We start from the raw sequence: 19,259 nt of genomic DNA, 5'->3' as shown, positions 1-19,259 counted from the left end.
GTCCTCCTCTGCTGAATTCTAACTTTCTCCCACTCATCAGGTTTGCTGCTTTTTCTGGCCAATTTATATGCCTCTTTCTTGGATTTAACACTATCCCTAATTTCCCTTGTTAACCACGGTTGAGCCACCTTCCCAGTTTTATTTTTACTCCATGTGATCTTTAAATGTTTGCCATTGCCTATCCACCGTCAACCCTTTAAGTATAATTCGCCAGTTTATTCTAGCCAATTCACGCCTCATACCATCGAAGTCGCCTTTCCTTAAGTTCAGGATCCTAGTCTCTAAATTAACTGTGTCACTCTCCATCTTAATAAAGAATTCTACCATATTGTGGTCACTCTTCCACAAGGGGCCTTGCACAACAAGATTGCTAATTAGTCCTTTCTCATTACACATCACCCAATCTAGGATGGCCAGCCCTCTAGTTGGTTCCTCGACATATTGGTCTGGAAAACCATCCCCAATACACTCCAGGAAATCCTCCTCCACCATATTGCTACCAGTTTGGTCAGGCCAATCTATATGTAGATTAAAGTCACCCATGATAACTGCTGTACCTTTATTGCACGCATCCCTAATTTCTTGTTTGATGCTGTCCCCAACCTCACTACGACTGTTTGGTGGTCTGTACACAACTTCCACTAGCGTTTTCTGCCCTTTGGTATTCCGCAGCTCCACCCATACAAATTCCACATTATCCAAGCTAATGTCCTTCCTTACTGTTGCATTAATTTCCTCTTTAACCAGCAACACTACCCCACCTCCTTTTCCTTTCTGTCTATCCTTCCTGAATGTTGAATACCCCTGGATGTTGAGTTCCCAGCCTTAGTCACCCTGGAGCCATGTCTCTGTAATCCCAATTATATCATATTTATTAATAGCTGCCTGCGCAGTTAATTCATCCACCTTATTATGAATACTCCTCGCATTGAGACACAGAGCCTTCAGGCTTGTCTTTTTAAACACACTTTGTCCCTTTAGAATTTTGCTGTAATGTGGCCCTTTTTGATTTTTGCCTTGGGTTTCTCTACCCTCCACTTTTACTTTTCTTCTTTCTATCTTTTGCTTCTGCCCCATTTTACTTCCCTCTGTCTCCCTGCATAGGTTCCCATCCCCCTGCCATATTAGTTTAACCCCTCCCCCAAGGACATTGGTTCCAGCCCTGCCCACGTGCAGACCGTCCAGTTTGGACTGGTCCCACCTCCCCCAGAACCAGTTCCAATGTTCCAAGAATTTGAATCCCTCCCTCCTGCACCACTCCTCAAGCCACATATTCATCTTAGCTATCCTGCCATTCCTATTCTGACTAGCACATGGCACTGGTAGCAATCCTGAGATTACTACCTTTGAGGTCCGACTTTTTAATTTAACTCCTAGTTCCCTAAATTCAGCTTGTAGGACCTCATCCTGTTTTTTACTTATATTGTTGGTACCTATATGTACCACGACAACTGGCTGCTCACCTTCCCCCTCCAGAATGCCCTGCAGCCGCTCCAAGACATCCTTGACCCTTGCACCAGGGAGGCAACATACCATCCTGGAGTCTTGGTTGCGACCACAGAAACGCCTATCTATTCCCCTTACAATAGAATCCCCTACCACTATAGCTCTCCCATTCTTTTTCCTGCCCTCCTGTGCAGCAAAGCCACCCACGTGCCATGAACTTGGCTGCTGCTGCCTTCCCCTGATGAGCCATTTCCCCTCAACAGTACCCAAAACGGTGTATTGGTTTTGGAGGGAGATGACCGCATGGGACTCCTGCACTGTCTTCCTATTACTGTTCTGCTTGATGGTCACCCATTCCCTATCTGCCTTTGTAACCTTTACCTGCGGTGTGACCAACTCACTAAACGTGCTATTCATGACATCCTCAGCATCGCGGATGCTCCAGAGTGAATCCATGCGCAGCTCCAGTGCTGCAATGCAGTCTGTCAGGAGCTGCAGCAGGATACATTTCCTGCACACAGTGGTCAGGGACACTGTCCCTGATTTTACACATAGCACAGGAGGAGCATGACAGGGGACTGGGCTCTCCTGCCATGACTTAACCCTTAAATGAATTTAACTTGGCAACTATGCCAAAGGTTACTTACTGATAAGAAAAAGATAAAGATAAAGAAAAACTACTCACCAATCACCAGCCAAACACTTACCTCATTGGCTGTGACGTCACCTTTCAATTTCTTTTAAATTCCTTTTTGCCCTTTCTCCCTGCAGTAGCTTGCCGCTGGGCCTTTAGTAGGCCTCTCGCCTCTCGCCACTCGGCCTCCCGACTGCTGCTCCCGACACTGCTGGGACTTTAGTAGGCCCCTCACCTCTCGCCGACTTGAAGGTAAATCAGTGCCAGAGCAGTGGGAGGCATTCAAGGAGATCTGTAGGGTTCAGGCCAAATATATGCCCTTAAAAAAAATCTAGATCATCCTCGATGTCAAGGGACATACAGGGTCCGATAAAGAAAGAAAGGGAGGTTTATACAGATACCAAGGGCTGAATACGATAGAATCTCTAGAGGACTATAGAAAGTCCAGGGGTGAAATTAAAAAGGATATTTGGAAAGCAAAGAGAGTATGAAACATTCTTAGCGTAAAATCAAGGAAAACCCAAAGATGTTTTATAAATATATTAAGAGCAAGAGGATAACTAAAGAAAGGGTAGGGCTTATTAGAGACCATGAGGGTAATCTGTGTGTGGAGGCGGGAGATGTGGGTATGGTTCTTAGTGAATATTTTGCATCTGTTTTCACAAAGGAGAGGGGGGAATGCAGACATTGCTATTGGGGAGGAGTATGAAATATTAGATGAAATAAACATAGTGAGAGAGGAGGTATTGGGGTTTAGCACCTTTGAAAGTGGATAGTCCCCAGGCCCGGATGAAATGTATCCCAGGCTGTTAAGAGAAGCAAAAAAGGAAATAGCAGAGGCTTTGACCATTTTCCAATCCTCTCTGGATCCAGGCACGGTGCCAGAGGACAGGAGGACTGCAAATGTTGTATCTTTGTTTAAAAAGGGAGAAAGGGATAGACCAAGTAATTACAGGCCGGTCAGCCTTATTGGAAAATTATTGGAAAAAATTCTGAAGGACAGGATAAATCTTCATTTAAAAAGACATGGATTAATGAAGGATAGTGAGCATGGATTTGTTAAGAGAAGTTCTAACTAACTTGATTGAATTTTTTGAGAAGGTAACAAGACAGGTCGATGAGGGTAGTGCGTATGATGTAGTGTATATGGATTTTAGCAAGGCTTTTGATAAGGTCCCACATGGCAGACTGGTCACGAAAGTAAAAGCCCATGGGATCCAGGGCAAAGTGGCAAGTTGGATCCAAAATTGGCTCACAGGCAGGAAGCAGAGGGTAATGGTTGATGGGTGTTTTTGTGACTGGAAGGCTGTATCCAGTGGGTTCTGCAGGGATCAGTACTGGGTCCCTTGCTTTTTGAGGTACACATCAATGATCTAGACTTGAATATAGGGGGTATAATTAAGAAGTTTGTTGATAATAAAATTGGCTGATGTCTTCCTGCAGTCTACAGCATTATCAACCACACAATCAACTGGTCAGGTGGGCACAACAGGGACAAATGGAATTCAATCTGGAGAAGTGTGAGGTAATGCATTTGGCTAACAAGGAAAGGGAATAGACATTAAATGGTAGGACACTGAGAAGTGTAGAGGAACAAAGCGACCTTGGAGTGCATGTCCACAGATCCCTGAAGGTAGCAGGACAGGTAGATAAGGTGGTTAATGAGGCATGCGGAATACTTGTATTCTATGCCTCGGTTAATAAAGACAAGAGCAGGGAGGGGGTTATGCTTGAACTGTATAAAACACTAGTTAGGTCACAGCTAGAGTACTGCGTGCAGTTCTGGTCACCGCATTACAGGAAAGATGTGATTGTACTGGAGAGGGTACAGAGCAGATTTACGAGGAAGTTGCTGGGAGTGGAGAATTTTAGCTATGAAGAAAGATTGGATAGGCTGGGTTTGTTTTCTTTGGAACAGAGGAGGCTGAGGGGTGAGGGGCCCGGATAGAGTGGATAGGAAGGACCTATTTCCTTTAGCAGAGGCGTCAACAACCAGGGGGCATAAATTTAAAGTAATTGGTAGAAGGTTTAGAGGGGATTTGAGGGGAAATTTCTTCAAGCTGAGTGTTGTGGGGCCCTGGAACTCACTGCCTGAAAGGGTGGTAGAGGCAGAAACCCTTACCACATTTAAAAAGTACTTGGATGTGCACCTGAAGTGCTGTAACCTACAGGGCTACGGACCTAGAGCTGAAAAGTGGGATCAGGCTGGATAGCTTCTTGTTGGCCGGCACAGACACGATGGGCCGAAATGGCCTCCTTTCATGCTGTAAATTTCTATGATTCTAACCAAGGCGGGTAAATAGAGTTAAGATACAGATCAGCCGTGATCTAATTAACCAGGCTCGAAGGGCTGAATGGCTTCCTCCTGTTCCCATGTTCCTAACATTACAGAGAGTTGGAGCATGCCATTCTTTGAAACACTGCGTTAGTGGTTCATTTTAACAAGAGAAATCTTTTTAATTAAAATCTACGAGTTCTTCACATGTTTTCTGCTGCGGTGTCAGGTACTTGTTAATCCAGCAAACAAGATGCAGGGAATAAATCAAATGGTGCCAAGCCCAGTTTGTGCTGTTACTGGTGAAATGTGGTGCCTACAAATCAGAGAAATGATTCAATTTTCCCCTTTGTATTTACACTGAAGAACCTCATTTCTTTAGGGGTTTGTGTTTCCTTTATCAGATTGAAAATCTGGTCCTGTATATTTTGCTAGAAAAGCCGCCGCCTTGTGGTAATGTTGGGTGGTGCAATTCTCCAACTCAGTATTTATGTAATCCTATCGAAAAAACAAAAGACTTGGATTTATCTAGGGCTTTTCATGACCACCGGACATCTCAAAGCACTTTACAGCCAATGAAGTAGTTTTGGGGTATTGTCACTGTTGTAATGTGGGAAATGCAGCAGCCAATTTGCACACAGCAAGCTCCCGATGCTGTAATGTAATAATGACCAGATAATCTGTTTTTATGTTGATTGAGGGATAAATATTGGCCAGGACCCCGGGAATAACTCCCCTGCTTTTCTTCAAAATAGCATGGTGGGAACTTTTACGTCCACTGGAGAGAGCAAACGGGGCCTCGGTTTAATGTCTCATCTGAAAGACGGCACCTCTGACAGTGCAGAGCTCCCTCAGCACTGCACTGGAGTGTCAGCCTTGATTTTTGTGCTCAAGTCCCTGGCGTGGGACTTGAACCCACAACCTTCCGACTCAGCCAAGAGTGCTACCCACTGAGCTACAGCTGACACATAGGATACACAGCACAGAAACAGGCCATTCGGCCCAACCAGTCCATCAGTTAACACACATCAGTTAAAGGAGTCAGAAATAAAAAGGTGCCATTCTCTCAATAATGGAAAAAACAAAATATTAAAATCTGTTCTCAAAAATAACTTTATTAAAATGTTTAAATAAATTGTACAAATCATGATGTAAACATTTACAAATTGTCATACTGGTACTGTCTTTTTTAAAAAAAAGAAAACATAAATGACCTTTAAACACACAAAGTCTGCAGAATGTGAGTTTGCACAGCACAGTTCACTTCCTGTGAGCTCTTGATGGGGCAGTGCCTCCCTCGTGGTTCGCAATTTGCCTCCTACTTTATTTCCATACACTGAGTGGTCACAATCTGCCTCGGTATTCATAACAATTTAGAACACAATTTAACTCAGAAGTTTATGAAATTTCTTTGCAGAAGACCTGACAATTGTTTTAAACAATTCCTTTTTAAATGTGTTCATTGTTTTGAAGAGGAGCCAACAGCGGAGCAGCCTGGGCACTGGGCTCACTGAGACAGCAGTTAAAGGGGTGCTGCAGATCTATCCTTCACTGGAAAACAGGTTTAGACACAGGCCCCCGACAGGAAGGTTGCACAAACAACGGTATAACTTCTTTCCCAGCACAAAGGGCAGTGGGCAGGAGGGGTAGTACAGTGGGTTAATTAATTTTCATTTATAACCCCAGTTTCCTCACTTTCTTCGATTGCTGATTGTGGCAATCGAATTCTATTGGCACCACTAGCCCTCTCCCCCACATATCGCAGCCAAGTGGCCATATTTTGTGCCTCTAGGCATGACAGTTGATCATGAAAGGCATCACAGTTTCTCCTGACACTCGGAATCCAGCATTCCCTTGGTTGGGGCTCTGGATAACAATCTTGAATTAGACCCCCAGCCGATTTCCCCGCTCCCAAGCTCAGGGGGGCCAACACCCTGCTGCAGCATCCAGATAAAAGGACTGCTCGATGTGGGCAGGCTGGGGGAGAGACACACTGGTCAATGTGAATGTGGTTCACTGATGTACCTGTATGAGCCCGGGGGAGGCGACCCTGCGAGAGATGGGGGGCCCCTCTGGTAACCAGTGCTACGACCCACATCATTGCTCAGCTGTACCCACTGAGAAGGCGCCTCATGCAACGGACGAGAGTCTCCCGAGACAGTCACTGGAGCCGACAACATGCCTCAGCATGAGCCTTCGAACCGGGCCTTTCAGATAATGAAGCTAATTCTACTAGCAGGTGATGCGCAGTGTAGTGCTGCACTAATCATATACTTACGACTGGCTCTCTCAAAACTAAATGCACATTAAATCTAATCTCACAATGAACTATATAAGGTGGACCTATTGCCAATGAGGAAAATTAATGTTCCCTTCAAAATAACATGCCTCGTCCACTTGTACTCTGCACAGTGAATGAGGGTAGCTGCTGCATTACCCAGTCATTCATTTATACAATGTATATGGACTGGTTCAAAAAGAAGCAAACATTGGTGAAGTTTTTTTCGAAGTGTCGTCACTGATGTAATGCGGCAGCCAATTTGCACACAGCAAGCTCCCGCCAACAGCAATGAGATTAATGGCCAGATAATTTGTTTTTTGATGGGGCTGATTTATCTTTTACATCCACTGCAACAGGCAGTTTAATATTTCAACTGAAACACGGCACCTTCGACACTACGTCTCTCCCTCAGTACTGCCCCTCCGACAGTGCGGCGCTCCCTCAGTAGTGCCCCTCCGACACTGCGGCGCTCCCTCAATACTGCCCCTCCGACAGTATGGCGCTCCCTCAGTACTGCCCCTCCAACAGTCCCTCAGTATTGCCCCTCCGACAGTGCGGCGCTCCCTCAGTACTGCCCCTCCGACAGTGCGGCACTCCCTCAGTACTGCCCCTCCGACAGTGCGGCGCTCCCTCAGTACTGCCCCTCCGACAGTGCGGCGCTCCCTCAGTACTGCCCCTCCGACAGTGCGGCGCTCCCTCAGTACTGCCCCTCCGACAGTGCGGCGCTCCCTTAGTACTGCCCCTCCGACAGTGCGGCGCTCCCTCAGTACTGCCCCTCCGACAGTGCGGCGCTCCCTTAGTACTGCCCCTCCGACAGTGCGGCGCTCCCTCAGTACTGCCCCTCCGACAGTGCGGCGCTCCCTCAGTACTGCCCCTCCGACAGTGCAGCGCTTCCTCAGTACTGCCTCTCCGACAGTGTGCCGCTGCCTCAGAACTGTCCCTCCGAAAGTACAGCGCTCCTTCAGTACTGCCCTTCCGACAGTGAGGCACTCCCTCAGTACTGCCCCTCCGACAGTGCGGCGCTCCCTCAGTACTGCCCCTCCGACAGTGCGGCGCTCCCTCAGTACTGCCCCTCCGACAGTGCGGCGCTCCCTCAGTACTGCATTGGAGGGTCAGCCTGGATTATGTGCTCAAGTCTCTGGAGTGGGACTTGGACTCATGACCTACTGACTCAGCGGCAAGTGCTGCCCACTGAGCCACAACTGACACGGTGGTTTGAATTCGTAATTTAGGCTATTTGATAACAATCCTAATTAAAATTTGTCGCATGCACTTGAAATAAAATCAGAAAATGCTAGAATTACGCAGTGGATGCACCAGATTCTGTGGAGAGACAGGTTAGTGTTTCAGGTGTGCATCCATTGTCACAACAGCATATACAACTTTACAGAATTAACATGCTTGTTTTAAAATAATTTTCAGCACAGTACACTTCACTGGGCACAGCCAATCCCTGGGTACCTTACACTGGGCACAGCCAATCCCTGGGCACCTTGCACTTGGCACAGCCAATCCCTGGGCACATCCAATCCCTGGGCGCCTTGCACTGGGCACAGCCAATCCCTAGGCATCTTCCACTGGGTCCAGCCAATCCCTGGGCATCTTCCACTGGGTCCAGCCAATCCCTGGGCATCTTGCACTGGGTTCAGCCAATCCCTGGCAGCATTACATGTGCTGTTGTTCAGGAATACTGACTGGTTTTGCTGATGGACCAAAGCCTTTCCTCGAGTGCTTGCCCGGGATGAAGGACACATTACCACATGATTACATTGAACAGCTCCACAGGCAGGGAGCTGAAAGTAACAAATGATGTTCAATTAATAAAAGTTCTATATACATAGGAAACCGTTTATCCAAACTTATTCAGAGCAATTAAAACAAAGAGCTTATTGACTAGGTGTTTTGGGACAATGAGGTTGCAGTTTTGCACGTGAAGGTCTTGCCTCAAAGTCTTGCGTAAACATTAAAATGCAGGAAATTCTGCTAAACCCATGCAGTTTGCAACACGTGCTCCTGCTGCCTGCCTTCAGATCCTGAAAATGATGACAGGCCCCCGGGTCCAGTCCGTGCCTCTGAACAACGAATGGATCAGTCCACACTCTCACTCCTTCATTTCACCTGGACTGTACCTTTTCATGTCCGTAGGATAACCATGGTCACAAGACCTGAAATAAAGATTTGTTTTTGTTTAGAGAGAAGGCGCATTTATATAATGCCTTTCACATCCTCAGGACTAATGAAGTACTTTTCCGGTACAGTCAGTCATTGATCTGCAGGAAAATGTGGCAGCTAACTTGCACACAGCAAGATCCCACAAACAGCAAATTAAATACTGACCACTTGATCTGTTTTGGTGCTGTTGAGGGAGAAAGTGTGGGTTCCGAAACCAGGAGAACTCCCTATTCCTCTCCGAATAGTGCCCTGGGATCTCTTGGTTCCATCTGGACAGGCCTCAATTTAACATCTCATTTAACAAGAACAGTTTTCACTGGATACCGCCCCCTTTAATTCAGTCACAGTCCACAAGGAGATTCAAAACCAGCCACACATCCTCATTTCCTCGCCTTGGTTTTGAAGACCAGTTGACTGCCTCTAAGCAACCTGATTGAGGGACGAGCCAAGCCAGACAATTCAAACCTAACCATGCTGTGTGATTAGCTAAGGTGCGTCTGATTGGCAGCTCCATTTGAATTTAGGACAAAGGTTTTTTTTTATCATCTTTCTCAAAGACTCAGTGATGTGTGGAGATGTGGGACAGGAGCAGTAGCTAAAGCAACACTAAGATGGTGTTTCGGTTTGTTATCCTGGGTACTAGGGCAAGCGAACCATCAAGTCCCAGCAACTAGGTCAAGCTGACACCACATCACTGTATGAACTACAATAATGATGTTCCTGTTATGTTTAGAATAACTCCACAAGACTGTATATCTTAAGCTCAAACTGTTGTGACCTTGGTCTCTTTATTGTAACTCCAAAGTGAGGAGGCAGCATGGTAGACTGCCTTTTATATCTGCTTGCCCAAGGTGTACAGGTGACCCTTGGGTCTCTCACAAGTGCGCCCCCTGGTGACAAGTGTTGCATATTGGTAATGTTTACATACATAACATCATTCCCTCCACCCCCCCCGCAAAGTCTTATGTACAAGTTATTTCCAAGTTGAGGCGATCCGGGGCTCTGCGTTCCCGGGCTGATCGCTCGAGTTGAAGTCCTGGCATGGGTGAGTCGATCGGATCATTGCTGCACTGCGGTGTGGCTGGTCTGATCGGACTGTCGGGCATGGTGGGTTCATCCTCGTGGTTGACCGCGAGATCGACTGCTGGTTGGGTGTGTGTTGGTGGATCAATGATGGTAATGTCCTCTTCAAACTGTTCTTGGTTGTCAGTGAACCGCAGTTTGGTCTGATCCAAGTGCTTTCTGCATGTTTGTCCATTCAAAAGTCTAACACTCTATTCCCCTCCTTGGCTAACACAGTGCCAGAGACCCATTTAGGACCATGACCGTAATTAAGAACAAACACAGGGTCATTAACTTCAATGTCACATGATACAGCCGCGTGATCGTGGTACATGTTATGCCGGTGATGCCGGGTTTCTACATGATCATTGAGATCCGGGTGGACTAAGGAGAGCCTGGTTTTGAGTGCTCTCTTCATTAACAATTCTGCAGGGGGAACCTCAGTAAGCGAATGGGGTCGCGTGCGGTAGCTGAGCAGAATCTGAGATAGCCGGGTCTGCAGAGAACCGTCAGTCACGCATTTCAAGCTCTGCTTGATGGTTTGGACTGCCCGTTCTGCTTGACCATTGGATGCGGGCTTAAACGGCGCAGACCTGACATGCTTGATGCCATTGAGGGTCATGAACTCGTTGAATTCCGAGCTGGTGAAACATGGTCCATTGTCACAAACAAGGACGTCAGGCAAACCATGGGTGGCGAACATGGCCCAGAGGCTTTCAATGGTGGCAGTGGACGTACATGACAACATTATTATACATTCAATCCATTTAGAGTAAGCGTCCACTGCTACTAGGAAATCTATGTGGATCCTGGACCATGGTTTGGAGGGCCATGACCACAGACTCAGTGGGGCCTCCCTTGGTGCATTGCTCAACTGTGAGCAAGTGCTGCATTGGTGTATGCATGATTCCAATTCCGAGTCAATGCCAGGCCACCAAACGTGCGATCTGGCGATAGCCTTCATCATGACTATGTCTGGGTGGGTACTGTGAAGGTCGCGTATAAACGTTTCCCTGTCTTTTTTTGGCAAAATTACATGATTCCCCCATAGGAGGCAGTTCAAATGGATGGACATTTCATCCTTGTGTCAGTCGAACGGCTTGATTTCATCTTGCCTTTCCCCTGGGACCGCCGACCAGCTCCCATTGAGGACACAGCTTTTTACTAGTGATAGCACAGGATCCTGGCTAATCCAGGTCCTGATCTGGCGAGCCGTGACGGGTGACCCTCACTCTCAAAAGCATCCATTACAAGAAGCAAGTCTGCGGGTTGCGCCATTTCCACCCTGATGGTGGGCAATGGTAGCCGAATGAGGGCATCCGCACAGTTCTCAGTGCCTGGTCTGTGGCGGATTACATAATCATACGCAGATAACGTTAGTGCCCGTCATTGGATGCGGGACGAAGCATTGGTATTAATACCTTTGCTTTCTGAGAACAGCGAAATGAACGGTTTGTGGTCGGTTTCGAGCTCGAATCGGAGTCCGAATAGTTATTGGTGCATTTTCTTAACCCCTATACGCATGCTCATGCTTCTTTCTCAACCATACTGTAGGCTCTTTCAGCCTCAGATAAACTTCTGGATGCATATGCAACCGGTTGCAGTTTGCCTGACACATTTGCTTACTGTAACACACAACCGACCCCGTACGAAGATGCATCACAAGCTAGTACTAAACGTTTACATGGGCCATACAATACAAGTAACTTGTTAGAACAAAGCAGGTTTCTGGCCTTATTAAAGGCTGTCTCTCGAGATTTACCCTAAACCCAGTCGTCACCCTTGCGTAGCAATAAGTGCAATGGTTCCAGCAAAGTGCTCAACCCTGATAGAAAGTTACCAAAATAGTTGGAATCGTCCCAGGAACGAGTGCAGCTCCATCATATTCTGTGGTCTGGGAGCATTCTTGATGGCCTCCATCTTGGAGTCCGTGGGTCTGATGCCATCCGCCGCAATCTACCTCCCCAGAAATTCGACCTCTGACGCCAGGAAAACACATTTGGAGCGTTTCAGCCCGAGTCCCACTCTGTCCAGTCGCTTGAGAACCTCTTCCAGGTTGTGCAAGTGTTCGGTGGTGTTGTGGCCAGTGATCAGGATGTCATCTTGAAACACCATGGTGTGCGGAACTGATTTCAGCAAACTCTCCATGTTCCTCTGGAAGCTGGCCGCAGCCAAGCGAATCCCAAAGGGGCATCTGTGGTATATGAACAGTCCTCTGTGTGTGTTGATGCAGGTCAATTTTTCTGAAGGTTCAGCCAGCTCCTGTGTCATATAAGCAGAGGTTAGATCCAGCTTGATGAACGACTTCCCCTCCCTGCTAGCGTTGCAAACAGGTCATCCGCTTTGGGTAGTGGGTACTGGTCCTGTAACAAGACTCGGTTGATCATTACCTTGTAGTCCCCGCAGATTCTGACCGTCCCGTCGCTTTTCAACACCGGAACAATTGGACTGGCCCACTCGTTGAACTCGACCGGCGATATGATCCCCTCTCGTTGAAGTCTGTCCAGCTCGATCTCGACTTTCTCTCGCATCATGTATGGAACCGCTCGGACCTTGTGATGAACAGGTCGTGCATCAGGGACTAGATGGATCTGCACTTTGGTGCCTGTGAAGTTGCCGATGCCTGGCCCGAATAACGACGGGAATTTGTTTAGCACTTGGGCGCACAAGGCGTCATCCTCCGAAGACAGTGCTTTGATGTCATCCCAGTTCCATCGGATCTTTCTTAGCCAGCTTCTGCCGAACAGTGTAGGGCCATTGCCTGGTACAATCCATAGTGGTAAATCCTGCACTGCTCCATCATACCTCATAGAAACGTTTAAAATTCTGACGGGTTTAGACAGGTTAGATGCAGAAAGAATGTTCCCAATGTTGGGGAAGTCCAGAACCAGGGGTCACAGTCTGAGGATAAGGGGTAAGCCATTTAGGACCGAGATGAGGAGAAACTTCTTCACCCAGAGAGTGGTGAACCTGTGGAATTCTCTACCACAGAAAGTAGTTGAGGCCAATTCACTAAATATATTCAAAAGGGAGTTAGATGAAGTCCTTACTACTCGGGGGATCAAGGGTTATGGCGAGAAAGCAGGAAGGGGGTACTGAAGTTTCATGTTCAGCCATGAACTCATTGAATGGCGGTGCAGGCTAGAAGGGCTGAATGGCCTGCTCCTGCACCTATTTTCTATGTTTCTATGTTTCTATTTTCACTGCTGCACTGCCAATGACTGGTATGAGCTCTTTGGTCTAAGTGCGCAGCTTGGTGTGGATCAGGCTTAGTTTTGGCCTTTGTGCCTTGTTGTCCCACAGTTCCTCAAAAGCCTTCTGGCTCATAATTGACTGATTTATCCCCATGTCCAATTCCATGGAAACTGGAATGCCGTTTAATTTGACTTTTAACATTATCGGAGGGCTTTTGGTGGTGAAGGTGTATACCCCATACACTTCCTCTTCAGCCTCGGGTTGAGTTGCCTCTCTTACTCGTTCAGCGAAATCCACGCCGTATCGGTCATCTTCTGCCGACTCTGCCACGTCTGCACATTCTGTGAGGTGCCCCATTGTTCCGCAGCCTTTGCACACTTAGTGCTTGAATCGACATTGATGGGCTCGATGATTACCCCCACAGCGCCAACATGGTGCTAATGGATTCGCATTCACGTCCCACGGCGGGCTCCGAGTCATCCTAGGTTTGACCTCTACGGGCATGTAGGCCCTGCCATGTACAGTTCTGCCTGCTGAAGGTGTTATTTTATGCACAGTACTTGCCAGTGAGTTCCGATGCTGCAATGATATCTGTTTAGTGTTATCGTTCGTGGACATAAAAGCCTGGGCTATCGTGATGGCCTTGCTCAGATCTCGGGATTCAGCAGACAGTGAGAATGTGTACAGAAGGATTGTGAATGTGGCAGAGGGTTGGAGATAGGGAATCATGGGAAAATAGCTAAAGAAATGTCAAGATGCAGACAATTGCAGAATCGACAGAAAAAAAAGGGTTACACGCGGGTCATGCGCAAAAAGCAATCACGGATAGGAAAGGGTAACGTAATGGAAGGATAATGTAACAAAGCTATAAACAAGCTGACCTTGGGGCCAGCCCTAATTAGGAGACTTCCTCGCCTGCCATTGGACATACTCGGGGGGGAGGCAGAAAGGGAGTGGATAGACCAAGTGCTAATCAAATGTGTTATGTTTTGAAAAATGTATAACTGCTGTGTTTTCGCGCTGTAAAGGGGCTTGTCCAGAGGGAGGTGAACAAGCTCTGATTGAGATTGTTCCTTTGTCTTGACAAGTCCCGGCCGGAGAATCTTCAATAAAGGTCTTTTACAGAAAAGGCTACAAGGTGTTCGTGTCAGTGTATTCGCTGAAACAGATTGAGGGAAAAAGAATCCGTATTAACATTTGGTATCAGAAGTGGGATCTCAACGGACGACCGCCGGGGACTTGCGAATTAAGAGCCGAACTAGCCTCGGACGAGACGGGAGGAAAATAGCCATCGGAGTGAGTACCTTTTAAATACCACCTCGGTTTCCTCCAGTCCCAAAAGTCTGAAGAAAGTTTTGCCACTCGCTGGTTCTCAGGTAGCGTCTGAACGAGATCCAGGTCAATCTGGCGAATACCTTTTAACTTAGGAAATAAGTGTCCGAGTCAGGTACGACGTCGATCTTGTATTTCACTTGGCCCGTCTAGGCGCTGATTGGACTTAAATAGACTATCGCGGGGCGACGCGAATAGGAACACCGCAGGGCGACACGGAGGGAAAGGGAAATTGTGTAAAACTAAATTGTACTTATGCCAGGTACGGTGTCGACCTTGTATATCACTTGGTCTGCCTAGGCTCTGGGTAAGATAAAGTATTCTTTTATCGCAGGGCGACGCGAGGAATTGTGTAAGGATAAAAGGAATTGTGTAAGGATAAAATATTTCTTTACCGCGGGGCGACGCGGGAATGGGCAATCATTTAGATAAAAACTACGGATGCAGCCCACTACAGAAGTTATGCGAAGAATTCCCTGAAAAGGCTGAGCAATTTAGACAGTTATCAGGAGCCTTGAACAAATTGTTAGGAGATGATCAATGGCCCCTAGGGGGCACTAAGAGTGTAGAGGTGGCAAAAAGAGCACAGGAATTAATTTGGAAAAAGGGACGAGGAAAAAGGGATAAAAGCTTAATTGCCACATGGAGACAATATTGTCAAAAACTAAAAGATGCATCACTTCTGTCAAGTTGACAGGAAAACGCCACTAAATTAGGACTATCATTGACGAAGGGAGGACATGTTAAACCCCTGGATGTCTTAAAGAAAGAGTGCGCGCACGGAAAACGTACTAAGAGTTCCACTGGGACCTCTGAGAAGGGTATTGACAGACTACGTAGTCAAATGGTTGGCCTTGCAATAACCGAGGCTGATGACGAAATTGAAGAATGGTCACTGATTCGGCGCCCGACGGCGCCTCCCGTAGCCAGACCTCCTGGTCCCTTACCACAACCCCCTCCTCGGTAACCCCCACCACGGGAGGAGAGGTACCACCTAACCCCCCACCGACAGCTCCACCCCCACCAGTCCCAACAGGTCCCTGGGCCGATCCAGTGGCGGCCAGAACTCGGTCCCGAACGAAAGAGCGTGAAAATCGTGGCCCGGCCGATCAAACTCCCAGTCCAGAGAGACGACGCAGGCGCCCTCGCAAGCCTCGCTCAAAGTCAGAACCTCGACGCTGTCGCCGACGACCCAGCACTCATAGCTGCAGTACAAGCACTAGCTCCATGGGCTCAGGACATACTTCAAATTGGGAAACTGCCTCCGAAACTGACACCCCTGCCCCGAAACCTAGGCAACAACTCCCGGTCCGAGCCATGCCAAATCCTAATCCTGCAAACGTTGCTGCTAACCCTACCATTCAGGTATATGTGCCCTGGAAGCCAAACGAAATCATGGCTATCCTAGCCAGTATGCCCGATCGCAAAAGAGAACCTGTCAAGTTTGTAGACTATCTCCGAACTACAATTGCGGTCTACAATGCGGAATCAAGGGTCTTGTGGTCCTTGGTCCAACAGACTTTAAGTCCTATCGAGCATGCCCGGTTCTTAACCTATTTGAATTTTGCCGACCATGCCGCCCTGCTAGCCGCACATCCCAACAATGACCAAAACGCTGTTTTTACTGCTCTCGGTACTACCCTTCAGAAGCCTATCAGTATGGCCAATGTATTAGAAACCAAACCCAAACGAGACGAAAACGCTGACGAATTTATGGAAAGGTTCGTTGAAATATACGGAGGCCAATCGGGAGATAATGCCTTCCGGGCGGGAGATAATTCACCTCAATTCTGCGCCATCCTACTCCAGTGTTTGCCTCATTTGGTGGCGCACGCCATCCGGACCAATAACATGAATTGGGTAGATAATAGTAAGGCCCAGATGGAGAGAGCCGTGAAATATTATTGGCAGGAAAGAAAGGGAGAAGGAGGAAATGCGCCCCCAACCAGGGTCAAGACTGAATACGTAACGAAAAAGGAAGAGCCCTCTCGGGTGGAAGGACCAAAACCCGACCCAAGGGGATACCAGATGGAACCGCAGTATTGCGTGCAGGGTTGGGTGGATAACCAGGGATACGGTTATACCAAACATCCAAATGGTCTGGGCCCTGCGAATTACGGACCGCCCTATTGTCCCCGACCTGGTATGGGAAGAGGTCAGGGCTGGGGAAGACGAAATGGATGCTTTAATTGTGGGCAAGAAGGTCACTGGAGTAGGGAGTGTCCCTCCGGTCGGCAAGGAAGAAGAAGGGGAGGAAGAGGAGGATGGCAAGGGGAGGGGATCTTATACTAACTTCTCCCAGACCAACCCCTTTGCCCAACCGCCACCCGAACATCAGTAATGACCATGTAGCTTGACTGTACAAGGACCCTCCTCGGATGAGGAACCGATGATATCCTTAAAGATTCAAAATGAGTGGCAACCCTTCTTAATAGATACAGGAGCCTCTATGTCTTCTGTGCAGTCGAAGCTTAAACTCCCTGCCTCTACCGAGACACGGGGACTGTCAGGGTTCCTGGGACAAGTCTCAACATTCCTGGTGTCAGAACCAGTTAAAGTAATTTACAAGGAAGAATCTGTGGAACATCGATTTGTTATCACAACCAATCTGGACTGTAACTTGATGGCTAGGGACCTCCTCTGCAAATTTCAGTTACATCTAGAGTGTGGAGATGATGGGATCATTGTAAAACAGGGAACCTTTAAACAGCAGTGTTACACCACCCGGACCCCTCAATGGTGGTCCTTGGATCTGCCCCAGGCGCCCTATCATGCGACCCTAGCCAATGATCCTAGTGGCAAGAATCAGGATCTCCAGAACCTTTATCAAGATCACTGAGGAGAAGAGTGGGAAATCCTCTTAAGGGCCAGAGTGACTGGACCGGAGGGGGAGGCGGATTTTGTGGAAATGGATAGGAATCTGTGGCGACAGCCCCCGACGGTGGCACCACATGTGACTCGTGAAGTATTACCTCCCCACCATGCCAAAGATTTAGGAATCATGGTACGCCAAGCTATAGACGAGGCTGACCCTACTAGTCCAGACTTGCAAATTGTGGGACATGGCCGAACGGTCCAATTTTACAGGAACCCCAAAGTGGTCCTAACGACACTGCACCACCACACTGGCGCTAACGTGCCCGACTATGTGGATCCTCATGTATGGGCAGAGGACCCCTCCCAAGTGGGCTATACGCCAATCGACCCGATCGAGATCCTAGTACAGGACGGTGCGGACTGGCCCTCCATTCGTCAGTATCCACTGAAGCCACAGGCAATACCGAGTATTCATAAATTGATTAAGGGCCTTGTGGAACAGGGGATTTTGGTTCAATGTCACTCCCCATGTAAAACACCGATATTGGCAGTCCCTAAGCCGGGCAAACCAAACCAGTTCCGCTTGGTCCAGGACCTTCGAGCCATTAATGCCATCATCCAGCCCCTACACGCCCTGGTTCCCAACCCAGCACAGATACTGTCGTTGATCCCGGCAAATGCCAAGGTCTTCGCACTGATGGACCTTCAAATCGCCTTCTTCGCCTTGCCATTGGCCCAGACGAGTCAGTACCTGTTCGCCTTTACTAACCAAGGACAGCAATATACCTGGACCAGACTCCCCCAAGGATTCATCCACTCCCCAACCCTGTTCTCGAGGTGCCTGCAAAAACAGCTACAGTCGCTAACTCTGCTGAAGTACTTGTCCTCCCTGGGATACATAGTCTCACCATCGAAGGTCAAAATTGGCCAGCCCCAAGTCAAATTTCTAGGGGTTATTCTATCAGGGACCCATCGAGCCCTGGAGACTAGCCGGGTCGAACCCATCTGTCAGTTTCCAGTCCCTAGCACAGCGAAACAAATGCGGCAATGGTTGGGGATGATCAATTACTGTAGATCCTGGATACCTAATGTTGCCCTGATGACCAAGTACCTCACACCGTACACAACCAAGGAAGGCATCTTTGAAATAGAAGCCACAGACGTCCAAGCCTTCAAGGAACTAAAGACAGCCCTGCTACAAGCTCCAGCTTTGGGCCGACCCCTCTATGATCGGCTCTTTCAACTATACTGTACGATCTTGAAGGGCTGTGCCAATGCCATCCTAACTCAGAGACATGGGGATAAGCATAGTCCCGTTGCTTACTATTCTTCCAAAATAGACCCCGTTGCCTTGGGACACCCTGTACTCAAATATTAACTGCCATCTACAATAGTCTCCAATCCGCCGCTAACCTGACCCTCCAGCAGGATATTGTTGTATATACCTCTCACTCCGCAGCTGCACTCCTGGGTCAACTGCAGACTCAACATCTTACCAGGCAAAGCAGATATGAGATCTACCTACTAAATAATCCTAAGCTGACCTTTCGGCACTGTACTGCCATTAATCCGGCCTGTTTTCTTACCGAGCCACCCCAAGATGAGGAAGAACCAAGTCACGACTGTCTATCTTTAATTCAAGAGACCACCTCAGTTAGGGAAGATTTAGTTGATGTACCAATGGAGGACCCTGACTGTATTATGTATGTTGACGGAAGGTCTTCCATTGACCCAGAAGGCGGACGAATTTCGGGATACGCCATAGTAAACCAGGAGAATCGGGTCCTGGAATCTGCCGCCTTTGAGACCGCCTATTCCGCTCAACAAGCTGAACTATTCGCCCTCACTCAAGCCTGTATCTTAGCTAAAGACCTCAAGGTCAATATCTATACCGACTCTAGGTATGCCTTTGGGGTAGCCCATGATTCGGGCAATTATGGAAAAACAGGGGATTCTTGACCTCAAATGGAAATGAAATATCCCATAGGCAACTAGTATCAGACTTGTTGCAGGCCCTCATGCTCCCCAAGTGTATTGCCATTGTC

The 19,259-nt window shown here is 47.9% G+C and overlaps 1 protein-coding gene across 4 annotated transcripts in view; it reads right to left on the bottom strand.

Moving 5' to 3' along the window:
* Positions 1–7,398: 7,398 nt before the first annotated feature.
* The window catches only part of mospd1 (motile sperm domain containing 1), a 57,279-nt gene continuing 45,418 nt past the window's right edge, over positions 7,399–19,259 (bottom strand). For all 4 annotated transcript variants that reach the window (XM_070882070.1, XM_070882069.1, XM_070882072.1 and 1 more), the window contains exon 6: positions 7,399–8,801. In XM_070882070.1, coding sequence (XP_070738171.1) covers positions 8,770–8,801 — 32 coding nt within the window. In that variant the 3' untranslated portion in view covers positions 7,399–8,769. The remainder of the gene's footprint in view (positions 8,802–19,259) is intronic.

Source organism: Pristiophorus japonicus, chromosome 6 (genome assembly GCF_044704955.1).
Source record: "Pristiophorus japonicus isolate sPriJap1 chromosome 6, sPriJap1.hap1, whole genome shotgun sequence".
In the NCBI taxonomy this organism is placed as follows: Eukaryota; Metazoa; Chordata; class Chondrichthyes; family Pristiophoridae; genus Pristiophorus; species Pristiophorus japonicus.
Note: the sequence above shows the minus strand (reverse complement) of the source record. Positions and strands in the feature narration are given on the sequence as shown.